Consider the following 21,458-nt stretch of genomic DNA (forward strand, 5'->3'; position numbering starts at 1 on the left):
GTAGAAATGCAAAAAAATAAATCTTGGGTAGAGTAAAGTGGGAAAGCTGACCAGTGTCTTGTATAGGAACTGCCATAAAGCTAAGGATAGTCCAGCAAGTCAGAATGACTACTTAACGGACATTGCTCCCCTTTCCTAACCTGGCAGTCCCTTTTACCTGTTAGAAAGTCTGAATCTCCACTTTTCTCTTGGGCAGCAGATAGTTTCAAATGGGTTTTGAAGTTCATTCATCAAAGTAACAGATGGCAGTGGGTGGAATTTCCTCCTTTCCAGGGGGTACTTTTTCATCCACAAGTCATCAGTATCCCCTCTTGTCCTTCAATGTATGTTGTGCTTCTTCCCATTGTGGGGAAGGTTTTTATTCAAGGATGTTTTTGGCGCAAAGAAAGAAAATGCTTGGTGACCAGTTTTGGATCTTTCCTAAACCAATTTGTGATGTTGCCCATGTTCAGATCGTTGTCACTTCACACCCTGCTACGCATTCTTCCTCATTTAAGTTTCCTGGTAACACAGAATTTAAAGGATTCTTATGTCTCTTCATCCAGACTTCAGGTGTTAAGGTTTTGTGTGTTTGGATCATATCCGTGTTACAGTTTGGACTATCCACTGCACAAGATTTCTTAAAGTTTCAAGCTCCAGTTGTAGCTCATTGCAAGCTACAGGGTTTCCACATTTTTCCATAATTTAGACTAATTGCTTATCTTTGCAGCCTATTTTTCAAAGTGCCAAGAATTTCTTATTTGAGAGAGAGAGATGTCTTACACAAGCTGAGATTCCAAGAGAACATTCAAAAGTTTATTTTGACTCCACACAAAATTGTTTCCTGGGGTGTCTACTAGATGCTTCAGTCCAAAGAGCATTTCTTCCACAGGAAAAAAAAAGTTCTGTATTCAGACTTTGACTACTAGGCAGTACCTCAGAATGTTTGGTCTTATGGTATCTGTGATTCTCATGGTACCCCCTGGCAAGACTTCACATGAGAAAGATACAGTGGTATCTGAAGTCTGTTTGGTCCCAGCACCACCTCCCGTTCTCTCTTCAAGTTCTAGTTCTGGGATTTGTCAGAAGAGAAATCACTTGGTGGAGACGGCAAATCTTTCTAAATCCAGCCCCCCCCCCCAATTCCAAAGCAGTCAGTCACCACAGGCACTTTGAACTTTTCTTGGGGAGCAATTTCAGAATGGATAAAAGTGCAAGGTGTTTGGACAACCAGGACAGATGCAAGCATATAAGTGCGAGAGAGATGCTGGCTGCAATTGACAGTCAACACTCTGAATCATTCTTTGTCTCAAGGGCCTCTTCTGGTTGTTAGACTACAGTCATGAGATGCATCAACAAACAGGGGAAGCAGGTCTTACCCCCTTTGCAGACTAGCCATGTTATTTTGGGATATAACTTCACAACACAATCTCACTCTGCAGACATCCTACAACCATCGGAGTAAAACTGTGTGGCAGACCCTCATGAATGGAAACCAGATCAGGGGATCTTCCAAGAGGTGATCCCATCTTTGGGGAGTTCCTTAAGTAGACTGGTTTGCTTCCTTTCTGAACAATCAGTTGGCAAAATTCTCCTCCAGGGCTCCATGCAAGAAGACCTGGAAAACAAATGCCTTTTCCTTGGACATGAATGTTTCAGTATGCTTTTCCACATTTTCCACTGATATCCAGGGTACTTTTGAAGTTTCAGTAGAAATTCCCCCAAGATCACTGTGGTGACTGCTTTGTGGCCCAGGCCACAATGTTTCTCCCTTCTTTTGGAAATGTCCAGGACATTTACCACAAGCTTACTTACCAAATGGATCTACTCGCACAAGATCAGGGGCATTTGGTACACCCCGACTCCAATCAACTTCATCTGACTGCCTGGATGATAGGATCTTTAATTCCCTTTAGGCACCTGTTTACTGAGAACATGCAGCAAACACTAATCAAGGGTGGAAACCTGCTACTAGCCAGCAACATAGCCAGCACCTGTCTTTTTGAATTTCTCCAAGTCTTTTGGGTTTCTAATACCATGACTGGAATGGACCCCATTCCTAAGTCAAAGTACAATTAAAGTTCATGAAATTAGTATTGTTTCACTCCTTGATGTTAGCCAGAAGTGCTCTTCGCAGCACTCGCAATGTGCCTAGTAATGACTTCTGCAATTTGTATGGTGTTACATGAATTGGTAACGTATCTAAAGACGATTAATTTCTTTCTCAGTCATTTTGTATATCTTGTGCCTGGAAATTCTGGGCTTTTTACATAATAGTAACAATACATAATTTATTTCTTATCCTCAATAGTCCACTCTATCTTTATGACTCTTCTTTGGCCAATCAATTTTTGTAATTTTTGTGGACTGCTGCTTCCTTCTACAACGGGGGAGGGGGGGCATCCTCTCCCTGAGCCTGGCCTGGCCCTATTGTAGGAATGTTTCTGTATTTTGAGAATTCTACACTGTAATTCTTTCCAGTCCTGGCACCAGTGCGCCTACCAGGATTGAGCACTTTTTTATCCTGGGTCTTGTGCACCCAGCTATCTTTTTTTTTTATTTTTGATTTACTTCTGTCCATGATGTATGCTATGTAAATACAGTCTATATATCAGTGTCACCTTGGTGAGATTTTGTGAAAAACAGGGTCCACCTCATGAAGGTACTCACCAAGACTTGAGGATGAATTCAGTTTCAGCACTACTACTCCAGCACCCATTTAGGGCTAGTTGATGTCTTTCCATATCATTGTTGCAGTATTCCTTACTAAAGGGATCTCCTGCCAAGGGTAGCCCAGTGTCCAACCAGTATACCAAAGCCTTAGGATTTTAAGGATGGTTCTATGTCACATGTATGCTTCCCATTTACCCTGTAGAGCATGCCACCAGTCCGAACATTATCTTCAATAGTCTGTCTTAGCACTCCATCTGCTGGTTACCGATAAATGCCCCATTGTTTTTTTTGTTTGTTTTCTTTGCTTTTGTTGTGAGGTTACCGGTCATCCAGAAAGGGAAAATCTCAGTGAGAGACAGATTCCCCATAAGAACAGTCATGACCAGTGTTTATTTTCTGGACCATATGCTGTGCCTGATTGGTCAAACATTTGTCCCCAAGACTCTTCGTAGTCATCTCTCCTCCTTGTCTATTTACATAGCAAACCAATGCTTAAGTTGTTGGAGCAAGGTGCAATGGCAGAATCATCTTGACCTGAGGATCAGCTGTCTGACAAGAAGACCAAAAAAGTCAGGTCAGATTCACCTGCTGTATTGCCTCCTCCATATGTGTCTTTCAAGGCTGGTGAAAGCCCGGAGGATGGTTCGGTTCTTCCATCTGATTCCTTTGCCACAACCTCTTCATTGGTGTAATAGGTTTTATAAGGTGCCTGATGTTTGCAAATTTTTTTACAAGTGTCCGTCTGATCCCTCTGTTGCCTCTGTTTCTTGTGACAAACCTGAACTGTTGCCTTCCACTAAGTTGCTTCCTTCTGACAAGGACCGATGACCGGTGTATTTTAGCTCTTCTCTCTGAGGCTTTTCAGGGTATTTCTTCAGCCCTCTCTTTGTTGGGCTGCACTTCTTAAGTGACCCATCATACTATTAAATGTAGGATGATGCTTCTAGAGCTGCTGCCTTTCCTCTTGACAGTAAAAATCTCTTTGGTTCTGCAGCTGTTGAGCTTTTTAAATCTCTGCAGGAGAAAGGGTAATGCCTTGCAAACTTGAAATATTTTTGTTTTCCCTCTTCCCAAATTTCAGATGATTATACTTCCAGTCCTGCCTTTGTATGTAGACAGTCTCGCCCTATTCCCAAAGGTAAAAAGGGTTCTAGAAGTGCTCCTCCTGTTAAGTCTCCTCAGACTCCTACTACTGAGAAACCTTTTCCAGACAAGCCAGGTTCTGTCCGACTACCTTTTTCTCCCTCCTATGTCAGGTTCTTTTATTTATTCATCTTTCCCTGTCTCTTCACAGTTGGTTATGGATCACTCAGGATTCTTGGGTGGTTCTCCATTATTTGTCAAGAGTCTTGGATGGTATGGAAAACCTTTCCTCCTTTTTTGGGCATTCCTCAACCTCCTCGGGAACAGCTGCCCTTTTTTTCCAGATGTACTTCACAGCCTGTTGTCTCAAGACACCATCCAAACACATTCTGCCCCTCAAAGGGGTATTATTCCAGAATGTTTCTGGTTCCCAGGAAAGAAGGCAGCTGGAGACCCATTGTGGATCTTTCTCAGCTCAACACCTTTCTGATAAAAGTTCCTTCCTTTCGAATGCTCTCTCTTCAGACCCTGTTTCCTCCTTTTCTACCTCAGGCTTTCCTAGTATCGCTGGTTTTGAAGGATGCCTATCCTGTTCATCCCCGTTTCAGGAAATATTTGCGTTTCTCTGTTTCTTCCTTGCATTTTTAGTTCTCTGCTTTGCCTTTTGGCCTCTTTACTGCCCCAAAGGTAGTCTTCAGCAAATGCCTCGCTCCTGTGATTGCTTTTTGCAGGATGAGAGAGATACAAATTTTTCCTTACCTGGATGACTGCTTCATTCAGGCTTTCTCTGAAGAGACTGTGCTGCAGCAACCTCCACTATGCTGTTTGCCTCTTGCAAAAGCCTAGGGTGTACAGTAAATTTCCAGAAATCCTTCCTGACTCCTCCTCGGGATCATGTTTTTCTCAGGTGCAGCTCCAGATCATTCCTGTGCTGGTATTCCTGCCACCTCCCAAGGCTTTGACTCTACCTTTTTCCAGTCCCTTCTTCCTCAGTTGTTGGTAATGGCCAGGGAGTTTCTAAGGACGAGTTTCTAAGGACTCCTGGCGTACATGGCTTCCACCACTCCTATGCTTCCTTTAGCCAGGCTTCATATGAGCAAGGTACAGTGGTTCCTTAAAGTCAGTATGGCTTCAATATTCTCATCCTTTGGACTTTCCAGTTCCTCCTCTTCCTTGCCTCAAGCTAGAGTGTCAGTGGTGGATTAATCAACTGTCTGTCATCCCCCAGACTTCCTTCTCGATCCTCAGTCCCTTTGCAGGAACTTTTTTCAGAGATGCCTCAGAAGTGGGGTGATGGGCTTCTTTCACTCCTCTAAAAGTTCAGGGCTTTTGGTCCCTTTCAGACACAAAACCAAAGAGAAAAAAAAAAAAACCACAATGGAACTGTCAGCAAACTGCAAACGTTTAATGGCGTTCTGGTACCTCTGCTAGAATGCCTTCAAGAAGATGAGTTCTCTTTCTTGCTGTTCAGGCCTTCCATACTGAGTTCCTTCCAAGGCCTCTCAAAATCTTTACAGACTACCACAGTGATGTCACATCAAGGGGGGGGGGGTCATGGTCCTACCTCTTGTGCAGACTAGCTGTTCAAGTTTGAGATCTGGCTGTCCAGTATCCAGTGATTCTTGAGGCCCTTTTGTTTTCCTTTAGAACCGAACCTTGTGGCAGACTGAGCAGGTCATTAACACAGACTCACAAGTGGATGCTTCACATAGATGTGTTTTCTGGACATTGTCCACCAGTGGAGTACTCCTTAAGGTAGATCTTCCCCTCTGAACAGACAGCTTCCCTTTTTTTGTATCAGTGTATCAAGTCCTCTGGCATGGAAGTTAGACAGCACACACTCTTTCTTGGAAGGTGATGTTTCTCAGTGCCTTCCCTCCCCATCCACTCATACTGAGGGTCCTGTTCAAGATAGAACAGGACTCTCCCAAAATCTTGCTGGTGACTCCCTTTTTGCCCAGATAGTATTGGTTCCCCCTTCTGCACCCAGTCAAGGGCAATCGCCACAATTTACCTCTCAGGGTCTCTCATCCATCCTTACTTGCCCACTCATCACCTAACACTGTGGGTGATAAGGTTTTGATCCCTTTTAGATGCCTTTTTCTGAAGATGTGCTTTGGGTTCTTCAGGAGGCCAAGAAGCCCACTATCAGGAAATCTTATTTATCCAACTGGAAGAGATTTTCTGTCTGGTGTGTTCATAACCAGGATCCACTTCCTGTGGAAGTTTCTTTGGTTCTCTCTCATTTGTGTGAATTGTTCCATGTGGGGTTAGCATACTCTTCAGTTAAAGCACACCTTTTAGCTGTTTCTGCTTGTCTGCCTTTGACTCTTCCTTTTGCTTCTAGGTTTGAGGTCAAACAGTTTCTTAAAGGTGTCCTTCGTATTAGGCCTTCCAGGAAGCATGTTTTTCCTTCTTGGGACCTTAATTGACTCTGGCTCCTTTTGAGCCTGCAGCTTCAGCTTCCTTACAGCATTGTACTTGGAAGACTGTTCTTTTGGTCACTACTTCATCTAGAAGGGTGTTTAAGCTTCAGGCCGTTTTGGCTGTCCCTCCTTTTTTGAGTTTTCATAGGGACAGTGTCTCTGCATACTAATTGTTTTATGCCTAAGGTGGTTAATTAGTTGCCTGTTAATCAGGGTATTAATTTGCCCACTTTTTCCCTTATCTGTTGGTGAGAAGGTTCTTCACACCTTGGCTTTACATAGACAGCTCAGGTATTTTGGATAAGACTAAAGCCATCCTTAAGTCTGAGCAACCTTTTGTTTCCTTTCATCGTAGATCTCTGGGTTTGGCTGTTTCTAAGCAGTTTCTTCTTGGATCTCTAAGGCCATTTCCTATTTTCATGGGAAAATCCTTTCTATTTGTGTAAAATCTCAATCTGTCAGGGCTGTGGCTTCCTCTGGTCCTTGGTTCAAGGGATCGGATGCACATTCCATTCTTGAGGCAACTACTTGGTCTTCTGTGCATAATTTTATTAAACGTTACAAGCTGTTTGTGGTTTCCAGGGCTGTCCTGCATGTGTTTTCTTGAGAGCTGTGCTTGGCCTTCCTCCTGCCAAGTTTCCTCTTAAGCTTTTCTACTCTCCCATGAGCAACCAATACTCCAGTGATATGGAGGGACATAGTACAGTTGTGTAAAATCTTACCATAATAGTAAATGTCCTTTCTTTCACTGTTGTAATATTTGCTATCTTCCTCCTCCCCTTTTTCTTCAGTCCTTTCTTTTTTCCTTCCGGATATACATGTTCCTCCTTTGCTCCTTGGACTGCTGTTCTTCCTGGGGCTATTCATTTCTGAGGTAGGTACTTCCATTTGTTACCTTTATGCCATACACTGTGTGGTGAGCATACATGTGAAGTACAACATCTTTAAAATCTTAAGGCATTTGTATGCTGGCATGATATTGGGCTTACCCATGGCAGGGGATCCCTTGAGCAAGAAATACTGCAGCAGTGAAGGAAAGGACATCTACTGTTACAGTAAGATTATTTTACACAACTGTACTTTCTCTGTTTTTTTTTTGAAAGTTAATATTCTACAGCCTTCATTTATCAGCCATTTAAGCATTTATCCCCCCCCCCCCCACACACACACACACACACTTTTCAGTTCATTATCATGTCAAAATGTTTTTGAAAGGGAGTTTATATAAAACTAATTTCCAAGAAAACCAGTGCCTTCAACTTGGGATCTTTAATTTTGTTAAGAGAAGCAAACACTGGCTTCATTTGAACCAGCTCATCTGGGCTGACGTGAGGTTCTTAAAAGGAAAGCTGTTTTAATGATTGGGTTGGGAGGGTGGCCTAATGGTTAAGGTGTTTGCCTTACAAACATAAGGTGCAGAGTTTGAGTCTCACAAGGGATAATTGGCTAGGCTTAAAATGCCTAACAAGGGCAGTTAGCTTAGTACTAATCTATGAACCTGAACCTCTGACCTCTCTCTGCAAGAAGAATATCCAAGTTGCAAGTTGTTACGGTGAGTCATTATCTCATTTTCAACAGACAGTGTTTCTTTGAGAATTAAACCTTATTTTATGCCTAAACTGGTATCCAAGTTTCATTTAAGCCAAACTATCCTTCTCCCTGTTTTCCACAAAATGAGGGAGAAAGGATACTCCGTACCTTTGATGTCCACAGACAGCTCTTGTACTATCTTGACATCTAAAAAAATCTTTCAGATGTTCAGATTAGTTCATTTCTTGTGTAGGTAAGAAGGGACAACCTAAACACACCATTTCCAAATGGTTATGTCAGGCTGTTAACTTTTGATGTTCTGACTACAACAAAACTATTCCAGTCAGGGTCAAGGCCCACTCTAACAAGGCTTTGGCTTCATCTATGGCTTTTTTGAATGGGTTAGATTCTATACATATTCTAGAAGTAGCAACTTGGCCTTCTGCATGGACTTTTACAAAGCACACCACATGCTTGATTCCTTTTGTAGGTCTAGAGCATGCTTTGCTTGGCCCATTCTCTAGAGTTTTAGACCCTTCCTCCTCCCAGATGTAAGCTTAGGATAATCTATCCATATAGCTAGGGTCACTGCAGCTGTGAGCAATATGATGAAGATGGTATAGTTGTGTGAGTAAACTTAACCATAGCAGTACATGTTCGAATGATCATTACTGCAGTAGCCACTCCCTCCCTTCATCCTCTGTTTTGTATTTTTGACTGTCAGTGTGTGTAGATATTTGTATATGTATTTGTACTCCTATCTATTTCCTCTCTGGGCTCAGCCACCCTCTCTCAGTTGGCATGAAAGCTTTGAAGGGCTTGGCTCTTAGATCTCTGTTTTTTAGGCAGCTCAGCACTAACTGCTTGTGTGAGCAATGTCGAAGGTGCTCTGAAGCTTTTGAAGCTGGTCATCTTCTATGTCTTTGGCAGAATGTAACCCATATAGGTAAGGTTACTGCATCAATTATCATTTAAACATCTACAGTTATGGTAGGTTTACTTACACAACTGTGTTTTTTGAGGTTTCTGATGTCATTGAAGAAGGGCTTTTGATTATCTTTGCAAGAGGAGGCAGTTTTGAATTAATATTTGGCCTTGGAAGCTTTGTAACGTTTTGAGCTTAAGTTTGATAATTTGGGGTTTTCAGTTTGTTCCTAAAGGAGAGGTGATTTTTTTCCATTGCTATAGAGCTTTGTATCTGCTAGAGTTCCTCCAAAGAGGTTGATTCATAAACACGTTGCTTTAATTGTTATGGATTGAGACTCGTGCCTCAGTGGAAGTATTGAGGCCAGATTAGTTAATTTGTGAATGTAGCAGTGTTTGCATTTGGATTTTCAAGAGGAGGGAGGACTCACCTCCACAGGTGGTCATAGATGAAGTATATTTGCCTTAGAGAAATCTCTTGAAAATGATAGGGTTTGTAGGTGTTTTGGTCTGGGTTTTAATAAATAAACTGCTGTTTGTTGTTACTTCATGTGTGCCAAAGTGAAGTAAGGAAATGTATTGTCTCCCTGTACTTGTCCTGTAATAGATTGTTGTTACCTATCAAACATTAGTACTTCCCTAGCAGCCTTTAAAACCAATCTGGATGACTGGATGAGTAATCACTAATTTTTATCAGGGATTTGTAGGGAAAGCCTTCTTAATGGGGGACATTGCTAGTTTTAAACAGTACTGTACTAGGTGGTCTCCTTTGGCTGAAAGCCTAATAACCTATGAAAAATATATGACAGAATCTAGATAAATTCTAAATTATACTTTTGATTGCAATTGATGGAGTAATTTCTAAAGCAGCACTCTAACTTTAGTGTGTCAGTTCTGCAAATTATGAAGGAACACATCCTGTTTTGATGCATGTTTCTTTTGACCGAGAAATGATTGACAACTGTTTAATAGTGTTTGGTTTGATTTTTTTTTTTTTTTTGCAGAACTGTTAAGATTCTGAGTCATTCTTCACAAGTGCATGGTAACAATTGTTTTTGTAACAGAGTAGTATAGATGTTTCATATTGTTTTTTTCTTTGCAGGCCTCTACACCTTATAGTTTAGATTCTGATTCATTGGGAGTGGATAGTATTATCTCTGGAAGTGCCTCTCCAACACTGGCTATCAACACTGTGACAAGTAAAGTAAGTTTTTTCATTCCTGATGACTGGATATCCAAAAACCATGCTTAATTTCTTATACAGTATGGGAGCTTGCAGGATTTAACTTTTTTTTGCTTTCCTTATAAATACACGAGGCATCTTAGATGCAGGCACTTTGTTTACTATAGCTTACTATTTGCTGTTAAGGATGCACCTTAGGTTTTTCAGGCAGCCTTGTGCATCTAACTATGTAATACATACTATTTTCTGAACTGTGCATGCTGGTTGAAAAAAAGTAGTTATTTTTCTCAAATTCTCTGCAGAATTAGTTTCTTGAAATGCATTAACAAGTTGTTTTTATTTTTGAAAATGAGTTGAGTTAAAAGCAGTACAGTGATTAACATTCAATACAGAAATCGAACCTGCAGTGCACATTGTATCAGCAGTAGTTTTAAGCTGAAATTTCACACTATTGTAAATTTTTTGTAAAACGCTAAGTGTAAAATATTAATGAAAGTATGGAAATTGTACATTATGTATTCGTTAACGTCTCTTGCTGCGGTAGTAATACATAACTAGTATGTAATATACATGTATAGACTGCATTACAGGACAGACTTTTTTCTAAATTATTAGACATCTGTTTGTACTTGTGAATGATTACGTATCTATCTCTGGATGCTGTGGTATATCAGACCTTCTTTTCTCCACCTTTCTGCAGCTCAAGAATTGGGAAAAGTCACCTTTGTTTAGTTAATTTGTAGTTGTCAGTTGCTGGATACACTCATTGTGCAGAACCTTTTTAGATTATGGAGATTTAAGATGGTAATTTGACTGCTTTATGTACACCTTCATGCAGACTAAGTAGTAAATGTACATGTGAATAGGTACCCCCCCCTGCCACTTCCCCACAAGGACTCGTACAGTGCCTTTGCCACTTGGGGGATGGGCAACAAATTGGAATAGTACAGTACTTGTACTGTTTTTAATAAAAAAGGCCCTTGTTTGTTGGGCAAAATGACCAAAATGTATGTAGATCAAAAGTGGCTTGCTGATGTTCTTCGTGTCATTACATTTGGGGTTATCTGCTTGCAGGTAGCCCTCAGTCAGCCTGATTAACAAAGTCTTGGGTCCTGCGTCAGTTGCTGACCCTTCTTCCATGACGTCAGGTCGTCGGGGATATAAAACCTACAGCTGACGCCATTACATCAGTCTTTCTTGCCGTGCAGTGCCCGAAGCAGAAGCAGTTCACAAGTGCCGGTCGGATGACTCCTGAAATTTTCGTTTTCGAGTTTCAGAACCGAAGTCTTCAACTAAAGCCAAGTACCCCATTGGGGAAACTTTTTCTTGCTCCTTACAGATGGCAGTAAAAGTTAATTGCATTACTTGTGGAAGGCAAATACCTTATAAAGATTTTCATTTGTACTGTGTTTCTTGCGTAGGCCCTGACCACAACGTACCTTCCTGTCGGTTTTGTGCTTTATTTAATCAGCACACTATCCGTTGTCTGTATATTTTTGCCTCTAAATATTTTGGTTCTTGGTTTAATTATCCAGAAATGTCGGTTAGCCATACGACTAACAGGATTCTGAAATAACACAAAGATAGACAGAGACAGGCCGCCGTGGTCCAAAACTGCTGACGGCGCTTCTCCTAAGCCAGTTACCAGTTCGCCAGTACTCAGTGAGGTACTTTTGCAGCCCCTGATACCCGCTACTTCTGATTCGCAGGCCTCTGCTGAGACCCATTCGGAGTCCAGTATGCCGCGAGAGGCTTCACCTATGGAACCTGCGGATGTTCTCTACCTTGGATGGGTCCGGAGCCACTGTGCAGGTACCAGCTTCTGAGGGTGTATTCAGGCCTACTGACTTGCATATTAAATCGACTCCACCTTCTTTACTAAGGCCTAAATCTCGATCTATGTCTAAAAAGACCGACGCCCAGGCCACATGTTCAGGCCCCTATGCCTAAAAAACAAATCAAAATGGCTGAAGTTCTAATTACTCTAATCAGGGGTAGTCAACCCCCACTCCACCCCCCTCTGAGGCCTAGGGCTTAGCTTGATTGAGTTTTCTGACCAGGTTTCTTGTCTTCTAATTCTTCTAATGACCTGGATTTGTCCATACCTACTTATGAGGATTCTGATGCAGAGGATTCCATTCCCTCCGTTTCCCTTCCTGAGGATTTTTCTTTTGGAGAAACTTTATATACCTTTAAGGGAGCATTTCCACTGGGAAAGTCAGGAATTTTCGGATTCAAAAAAGAGGCTTAGGGATTTCCTTCTACCTCAGCATAGGCCTTTGGCTATACCTCCTGTACTAGACATTGTTGATGTGTGTTCGGAATCCAGTATGGCCCCTGATTCCCTGTCTCCGGCTCCTAGTAAACCTGACAGATACTACAGGGATGTCCTTCAAGAATGCAACTGCAGTCATAACATATGGGTTGTCCTGCCTCAGGCAGCCCTTTGGTCGGCCGGATTCCAAAGTCTGGGTCCGGCGTCGGCCGGTGTCGCCTCCTCTCCAACGTCAGAACGGCTGGAGTATAAAGGCATCGGCCGACGCCATCTTCAGTCTTTCTTGCCGCGCGGTGCCCGAAGCAGAAGCAGTTCGCAAGTGCCGGTCGGTCAGCTCCTGTGTTTTCAGTTACCAAAGTCATCTAAAAGCGAAGTACCCCGTTGGGGAACATTTTTTCTTGCCTCAGCCGCTGTCAGAACAAATTGAGAAAGTTAATTGTTTGTCTTGTGGTAAACAAATACCTCATAAGGACTTCCATTCTTACTGCCTCCCTTGCCTTGGCCCAGACCACGACGTCTCGGCCTGTGCTGCCTGTGCTTGCTTTAATAAGCACACTCTCAGGCGCCGGGCAGAATTTGCCGAAGACTTTTTTGGCGATTCCTACGCTTACATCATACCGTCGGAACAACCGACAGCACAAACGACCAAGAAACTCAAAGACCGGGACCGACATCCTCGGCCCGCGTCTTCCACCGATATTTCTCCTAAGCCCTCCGCGAGTGCTTCGGTCCCTTCGGAAATGGTAATTCAACCGCTCCAGGCCGACGACACCGCGTTAAAACGATCTTCGGTCTCGGAGACCACTCCGGTGCCAGTTGTTGATTTTCCTCCAGAAACTGAAGTTCTGGATCTACCCGACACCATTCCCGTGGACAAAGTTACTCCTGCACGTGGGGCAGATAGGCATCCTGTATCCATGTCCATCAAGGCCTTTGCACGTGCTAAGGCCGCCAGCCAGGCCAAGGCCCATCCTAAACCTTCTTCTCAGGCCCCTGCTTCTGATAGACAGATCATGTCTCTTGCTGCAGATTTAATCTCTCTTATCAGGGGGTCTCAGCCTCATCCAGACAGAGGTTCTCAGCCGCCTGCAGAAAAAAGGCCTAGAACTGAGCAGGCAGACCACCTCTCTTCAGATGAAGCCTCTGGGGATTCAGAGCATTCAGATACCCAAGAAGAATCCTTCCAGGCCTATGAGGACTCTGATGCTGAGGAATCAATTCCCTCTGCCTCCCCTCCAGAGGATTTTTTCCTTCGGGGAAGTTCTCCACTCCATGAGGGAACATTTTAAGTGGCAGGGTCAGGAATTTTCTGATTCTAGGAAAAGACTACGTACCATCCTTAAGTTACCCCAGCACAGACCTTTAGCTATCCATCCAGTTATGGGATGTCCTGGATGATGTTTTCTCCGACTCCTGTGCTTCCCCTGAATGTCCTTCAAGGATGCATCTGCAGTCCTAACATATGGGTTGTCCTGCCTCAGGCAGCCCTTCGGTCGGCCGGATTCCAAAGTCTGGGTCTGGCCTCGGCTGATGTCGCACTTCACCCGACGTCATAGCTGCTGTCAATTGGGTATAAAGGCATCAGCCGACGCCATTTTCCTCAGTCTTTCTTGCTGCGCGGTGCCCAAAGCAGAAGCTGTTCGCAAGTGCCGGTCGGTCAGAACCAGAGATTACTACTACCGAAGACTTCTAAAAAGCTAAGTACCCCATTGGGGACTCTTTCTTGCCTCAGCCGATGTCAGAAAAAGTAAATAACTGTTTAACATGTGGGAAACAAATACCTCATAAGGATTTCCACTCTTACTGCCTTCCTTGCTTAGGCCCAGACCACGACGTAGCAGCTTGTTTAGCCTGCGCTTCCTTCAACCGACGGACACTTAGGCGTCGGTCGGAGTTTGCAGAGGAGTTTTTCAGCCCCGCTTTTGCTTACAACATGCCGTCGGAGACTCCGACTTCACAATTAGCTAAAAAGTGTAAGGAAAAGGACCGACACTCGCTGTCCGCGGTTTCGGCTGAAACCACGGTTAAGCCAACTGCGAGTGTCTCTGTTTCGGCTGAAACCGAGTCCACGGTTCTTCCTTCGGCCGAAAGCATGCCTACTACAGCCGAGGCCTCACTCAGCATGGCTGAATCTGCTACTGAAATTCCACCTGCAGTTGCAGGTTCTCAGGATTTATCAGATACTATTCCTTTAGACATATCGACTCCTGCACGTGGAGCTGCTAGGCCCCCTGCATCTATGTCTATCAAGTCTTTTTCTAGGGCTAAAGCAGCTAAATCTTCTAAGGTCTTGCCTACTAAAACCCCCTCACACAGGTCTACCTCTAGCTCACAAATGCTCAGCCTGGCAGAGGATCTCATTTCTTTGATCAGGGGATCCCAACCTCACCCTGACAGGGCCTCTCATCCCCCACCAGAGAAGAGGCCTAGAGCAGAGCCCCCTGAGCCAGTTTCAACAGATTATTCCTCGGATGATTCAGAAAACTCAAATCCTCCAGAAGGCCCTTATTCTCCATATGAGGACTCTGATGCAGAAGAATCCATTCCTTCTGCCTCTCCTCCTGAGAAATTTTCTTTTGGGGAAACCTTGCATGCTATGAGAGAGCAATTTCAATGGCAGGGCCAGGATATTTCAGATTCAAGGAAAAGGCTAAGGACCTTTTTACATTTACCACAGCATAGGCCTTTAGCCATTCCTCCAGTACTAACAGTTGTAGATGATGCATTTAATGATGCTTGTACTGCCCCTGACCCTCTTCCCCCGGCCCCTGCTAAACCCGACAGATACTACAGGGTCCCGGACACACACTATCACTTGTATAAGGCTCCTATTGCAGATCCTGAAACTATTTCACAGGGTCCCAAAGCTGTAGCAGCTGCCAAAAACCCCCTCCCCTCTGAAAGAGAATCTAGAGCATTAGAGAGATGGGGTAAAAAAAAGTTTATACTTCTGCTACTCTTTTGGCTAGGGCCTTAAACTGTCAATTCCACATGATTCAGTATCAGGAATTTCTGTTAGATCAGCTAAATAAAAAACTGTCTTCTCCTGATCCTATAGACCGTAAGTCACTTCAGGATTTGGTACATAACACTCAGCAGGTCAGTAACCACTCCTTAAAATGCGGCTATGATGCACTTGAGGCTTCCTTTAGATCAGCAATGACTGGTACAGTGATCAGAAGGCATGCATGGTTAAAAGAGCAATCCTTACCAGACCACGTTAAGTCCAAGCTCCTAGATGCTCCCATGGAGAAACAAAGTTTGTTTGGCTCCCCTGCACAGCAAGTGTTAAAGAAGGTGGAAGAAAAAGCAAAATCTGTTCAAACAGTCAAGGATTTCTTACAGGTCCAGCCTCCGAGGTTTAGTAGAAATTGGCCTTCGAAGAATTGGTCCTTTCCAGACACCTCCAGAGCACAGAGAGGCAGAAATAGGCGCCCAAGAGGAAGAGGTCAATCCAGAGGTGCCTACAGGGGACGTCAGTGGCAGCCTAACAACCAGAGAAGTACTGCCACAGATCCAGCTACTACCACTTCCACAGGACAGTCACAATGACTTGGCTCTGATACCGCCTGCCAGGGAACAACTGGAAGCACCCTTAGGCGGAAAGCTAGCCTTATTTTCAGTAAACTGGCATTGCATTACAGGAGACAAATGGATTTTACAGACAATAGACAAAGGCTACAGGTTCCACTTCCATACTCTACCAAGAAAGAGAGGAATGCCAAACCTGCCACCAAACCAAAAAACAAACGCTCTAGAACAAATCAACCACTTACTAAAGGTGAGAGCTATAGAAAAGGTACCGTCTATGGAACAAGGACAAGGATTTTACTCCAGACTTTTCCTGGTACCAAGAAAAGAAAACCAATGGAGACCTATTCTCGACCTGTCGGCTCTGAACACATATCTCATTGTTCCAAAATTCAAAATGCTGACCCTACAGCAACTTCTTCCCATGCTGGGCAAGGAGTCTTGGCTGGTGACTCTAGATCTCAAGGAGGCATACCTGCACGTCCCTATACGACCAGATTGCAGAAGATACCTCCGATTTCTTGCAGGATCAGAGCATTATCAATTCTCAGCATTGCCCTTTGGCTTATCTACTGCGCCCAGAGTATTCACGAAATGCCTGGCATCAGTAATTGCTCATTGCAGGCTTCAGGGAATTCAAATTTATCCATACCTGGACGACTGCCTGATACAAGCGGACAACAAGATCAAATTAACAAAAGATTTGGGAAAGGTTATTCACCTATTGCAAGCCCTGGGATACACAGTCAACATAAAAAAGTCAAGGCTGGTACCATCCCAAAGGATAACATTCTTGGGTGCAGAACTGGACACATCAAATCAAATGGCATTTCTCACAGCAGAAAAGCAAAAGCAACTACCACTCTATTTCATGGCATTAACAACGCAGAACCAGCTTACAGCAAGAAAAGTCCTGCAAGCCCTGGGGTTCATGGCATCCTGCATAATATTGATTCCACATGCCAGACTACATATGAGGAAGTTGCAATGGTACCTAAGGAATTTATGGTCTCAGCACAAGCACAGCCTAGAAACCCAAATTCCAATAATTCCATGCCTGAAGCAAGAATTCATGTGGTGGGCTCAGGCCTGTCAGTTGAACAGAGGACTACCTTTCCACAAACCTCACCCAAGTCAGACTATCACCACGGACGCCTCAGACCTCGGATGGGGGGCACACATGGTGGACAAGTGTATACAAGGCCTATGGACACAAGACCAGCTGCACCTACACATAAATCAAAAAGAGATGCTGGCAGTGAAACAGGCAATTCAGACATTCAGACCGTTTCTTCAACAGGGTCATTTGCTGATAAGGACGGACAACACCACAGTCATGTGGTATATCAACAAACAGAGAGGCACACACTCATATCCTGTATGCCGGATGGCAATGGACCTGTGGAGTGTGGCCCTGAACCTCAACATTCAGCTCCAGGCCATATTTGTGCCAGGAAAAGAAAATATATTAGCAGACACCTTAAGCAGAACTACCACGGATGCCCACGAATGGATGCTGCATCCAGACATCTTCAAAACCATAACAAAGAAATGGGGGCTACCAGAAATAGACCTGTTTGCATCCCCACACAACCACCAATTGAGGAAATTCTGCACAAGGACATACCACCCTCTTGCTTGGAAGGTGGACTCCCTATCCTTCAGTTGGGAAAACCTGACAGCATATGCATTCCCACCTCTTCCTTTGATGCACAAAGTACTACTGAAGATCAAAGAAGATCACCCAAGGATCATCCTGATAGCTCCAGACTGGCCGAGGCAGCATTGGTACCCGCTACTGAGGAGTATGTCTCGGCCACACGCATGGCCTCTACCTCTAGTCCCTTTACTGCTAACGCAGAACAACTTCAAGATCCTGCATCCAAACTTGAAAACTCTGCAGCTGGCTGCTTGGAATATTACATAAAGCAAAATAACCCAGATTTATCTCAGAGGGTTAAAGACATTATCCTGGAGGCTCGCAGACCCTCCACAAGGAAAACTTATTCAGCCAAATGGAAAAGATCCCTCATTTGGAGTGCAGCAAGAGGAGAAAATGTATTAGCAAACATCGCTAACATCATGGAATATTTAGCAGAACTTTTCCACAATGGCTTGTCTTACTCCTCCATTAAGATTCATGCATCAGCAATTTCAGCAGAATACAACATGGATCCTCCAGTCTTCTCACATCCTCTACTCAGGCAGTTTCTGAGAGGAATTAAAAATGTAAAGCCTCCAAGGAAGCCACCTTTGCCTACATGGGACCTTAACTTTGTACTGGAGAAGTTAACACTTCCCCCTTTTGAACCAGCAGCAACAGCAGAATTACAGTTCTTATCTTGGAAAACTGCTTTCCTGCTTGCAATCACTTCAGCAAGAAGGGTTTCTGAATTACAGGCTTTAATGGCAATACAGCCCTTCCTTATCTTCCATCAGGATAGAGTGTCCTTGAGAACTAACCCTACTTTTATGCCAAAGGTAGTCTCCAGGGTATCATTGAACCAAGCAATCCACCTACCAACATTCTTCACCAACCCACAGAACAGGGGGGAAAGACTACTACATACCTTGGATGTGCACAGGCAATTGCACTACTATCTGGACAGAACCAGGAACAATAGAAAAACTGACCAGCTTCTGGTAGCATATGCAACAGGTATGGAAGGAAAAGCAATTTCAAAGCAGACAATCTCAAAATGGATAGGAAATTGCATTAGATTTTGTTACTCTCTTCATGGAAAGACAACTCCAGAAAACATCAGACCTCACTCCACAAGGGCTACAGCCACTACTACAGCTTTCTTACGAGGAGTGGCTACCAAAGACATTTTAGAGGCTGCTACTTGGAGCTCCGTGCATACATTTGCCAAGCATTATAATCTACCTTTATACTCCAGATCCCGGGCAGGTTTTGCAACTGCTGTTTTGCAAGGGATCTTAACTACACCATAATCATCTTAGTGCCTCCTCCCCCAGTTTGGCTATGGTATTCTACCCATATGTTAGGACTGCAGATGCATCCTTGAAGGACATAGTACAGTTTTGTACCTACCATAAATGTAGATGTCCGAGAGGTATGCATCTGCAGTCAGGATTACCCACCCTCCTTCCCTCTGTGGTACTCCTAGGGTATTTGCCCATCTTGTAGCTAGCTGGGGAATCTATTATGGTGTATTTGTTTGTATATATGTATATACATGTTTATTTTGTTTGCTCTCTACTGTTTGGAATCATTTGCATTTATCCAAATTTAGCCTTCCTAGAGGGCACCTGGCATCTGGGGCAAGAAACACTGAGGAAAATGGCGTCGGCTGATGCCTTTATACCCAATTGACAGCAGCTATGACGTCGGGTGAAGTGCGACATCAGCCGAGGCCAGACCCAGACTTTGGAATCCGGCCGACCGAAGGGCTGCCTGAGGCAGGACAACCCATATGTTAGGACTGCAGATGCATACCTCTCGGACATCTACATTTATGGTAGGTACAAAACTGTACTTTCTCTCCCTCCTGCTCCTGTCAAGCCGGACACATATTACAGGGTCCCTGACACTCAAGTATCTCTTTAAGGCCCACTCTGTGGATCTAGAAACTATTTCACAGGGCCCCAAAGGAGTGGCTACCTCCTCCGTCAAGAATCCACTGCCAGCGGACAGGGAAGCAAGGTCCCTGGAGAGATGGGGTAAAAAAAGTTTATACCTCTACCACCCTTGCCATGAGGTCACTTAACTGCCTTTTTCACATGTTTCAGTACCAGGATTATTTACTGGATGATTTGCAGAAAAAGCTAGCCTCTCCTGAGCCTATAGATAGAAAGGCATTGCAGGATGTGGTTCATAACTCTCAGCAGGTTAGCAATCATTTTCTTCAGTGTGGTTATGATGTATTGGAGGCTTCATGTAGGGCAGCTATGACAGGGGCTCTTATTCGTAGACATGCTTGGTTAAAAGAACAGCCACTGCCAGACCATGTTAAAGTAAAGCTACTTGATGCACCTCTGGAAAAACAGAAGCTTTTTGGTGCTAATGCACAAGATGTGTTGAAGTCCATTGAGGAAAAAGCTAAATCAGTACAGACGGTCAAAGATTTTCTCCAGGTTCAGCCACCCAGATTCAGCAGGAATTGGCCTTCAAAGAATTGGTCCTTTCCAGACTCTGACAAGTTTAAAAGGGGCAAAAACAGGCGTGCTCGAGGTAGAGGGCAATACCGAGGCTCCTACAGGGGCCACCAATGGCAACCACCAAATCAAAGAAGTGGCGCAGGTAGTCCAGCTGCACCACAGGGACAATCACAATGACTTGTTGTTCATACCGCCGAACAAGGCTCAAAGAGAAGCACCTTTAGGCTGAAAATTATCCTTATTTTCAAAGAACTGGCATATCTTAACCAAGGACAAATGGATTCTGGATTTAATAGACAAGGGTTACAGATTCCACTTCCATACTTTACCAACAAGACAAGGCATGCCAAACCTGCCACATCATCAAAGGGCAGAGGCACTCATTCAAGTTTCAAATCTGTTAAAAATAAAAGCAATAGAAAAGGTCCCTCCTCAGGAACAAGGCCAGGGATTTTATTCAAGACTGTTCCTTGTTCCCAGAGAAGAAAACAAATGGAGGCCTATACTGGACTTGTCTACTCTAAATACTTTTCTCATTGTGCCAAAGTTCAAAATTCTGACGTTACAGCAACTCCTTCCCATGCTGGGCAAGGGGTCTTGGCTGGTCACTCTGGACCTCAAGGAGACATACCTGCATGTCCCCATCAGACACAGTTGCAGAAGATACCTCAGATTTCTTGCAGGGACAGAGCATTATCAATTCTCAGCATTGCCATTTGGCTTATCTACTGCGCCCAGAGTGTTCACGAAATGCCTGGCATCAGTAGTGGCATACTGCAGGCTCCAGGGGATCCAAATATACCCTTACCTGGACGACTGCCTCATACAAGCAGACAACAAACAGACCTTGATAACAAACTTGGACTATGTCATTCAATTACTACAGGCTTTGGGATACACAGTCCACATTCAAAAATCAAGACTACTGCCATCCCAACAGATTGTTTTTCTAGGAGCCAAACTGGACACAAAAACACAAATGGCTTTTCTCACAGAGGAGAAGCAAGAGCAGTTACCAGAGTACTTCAAAAGCCTAGCAAAGCTCTCCCAGCTGACTGCAAGGAAAATCCTGCAGGCCCTGGGTTTCATGGCATCTTGCATTCTTCTGATACCTTTGGCAAGACTACATATGAGAAAGCTGCAATGGTACTTAAAAGGCTTATGGTCCCAACACAGCCAAAACCTAGAGGACGTAATCCCACTCATTCCATGTCTACAAAGAGAATTTATGTGGTGGGCTCAAGCAAGTCATTTAAACAAAGGCATGTCTTTCAACAAACCTCAAGCAAGTCAAATCATTACAACAGACGCCTCAGATCATGGATGGGGGGGGCGCACATGGAGGACAGATGCATTCAAGGGCAATGGACTCAAAGGGAAAGGCATCTGCACATAAATCAAAATGAGATGTTGGCAGTGATGCATGTGGTCGAGGCCTTCAAAAAATCACTTCAGCAAGGTCACTTGCTAATAAGGACAGACAACACCACCGTTATGTGGTATATAAACAAGCAGGGAGGCACTCATTCTTATCCCCTCTGCAGATTAACAATGATTCTTTGGGAAAAGACCCTGAGTCTCAAGATCCACTTGCAATCCCAGTTCGTGCCAGGCAAGGACAATATTCTGGCGGACAGACTGAGCAGAAGCTTCTTGGATCCCCACGAATGGATGCTGCATCCTCACATTTTCACACAAGTAACAAGTGCATGGGGAAGACCGGACATAGATC

General features: G+C 43.9%; 1 protein-coding gene across 1 annotated transcript in view; it reads left to right on the plus strand.

Annotated features, from left to right (window-relative positions):
• FOXJ3 (forkhead box J3) overlaps positions 1-21,458 on the plus strand; it is a gene marked incomplete in the record, with an annotated part of 1,121,635 nt that overhangs the window by 440,329 nt on the left and 659,848 nt on the right. The window contains 1 exon segment of the mRNA XM_044061784.1: positions 9,718-9,819. Within this exon segment, the coding sequence (XP_043917719.1) occupies positions 9,718-9,819 (102 nt within the window).

Source organism: Protopterus annectens, chromosome 2.part0 (assembly GCF_019279795.1).
Source record: "Protopterus annectens isolate FY-2018-M chromosome 2.part0, PAN1.0, whole genome shotgun sequence".
Taxonomy (NCBI): Eukaryota; Metazoa; Chordata; order Ceratodontiformes; family Protopteridae; genus Protopterus; species Protopterus annectens.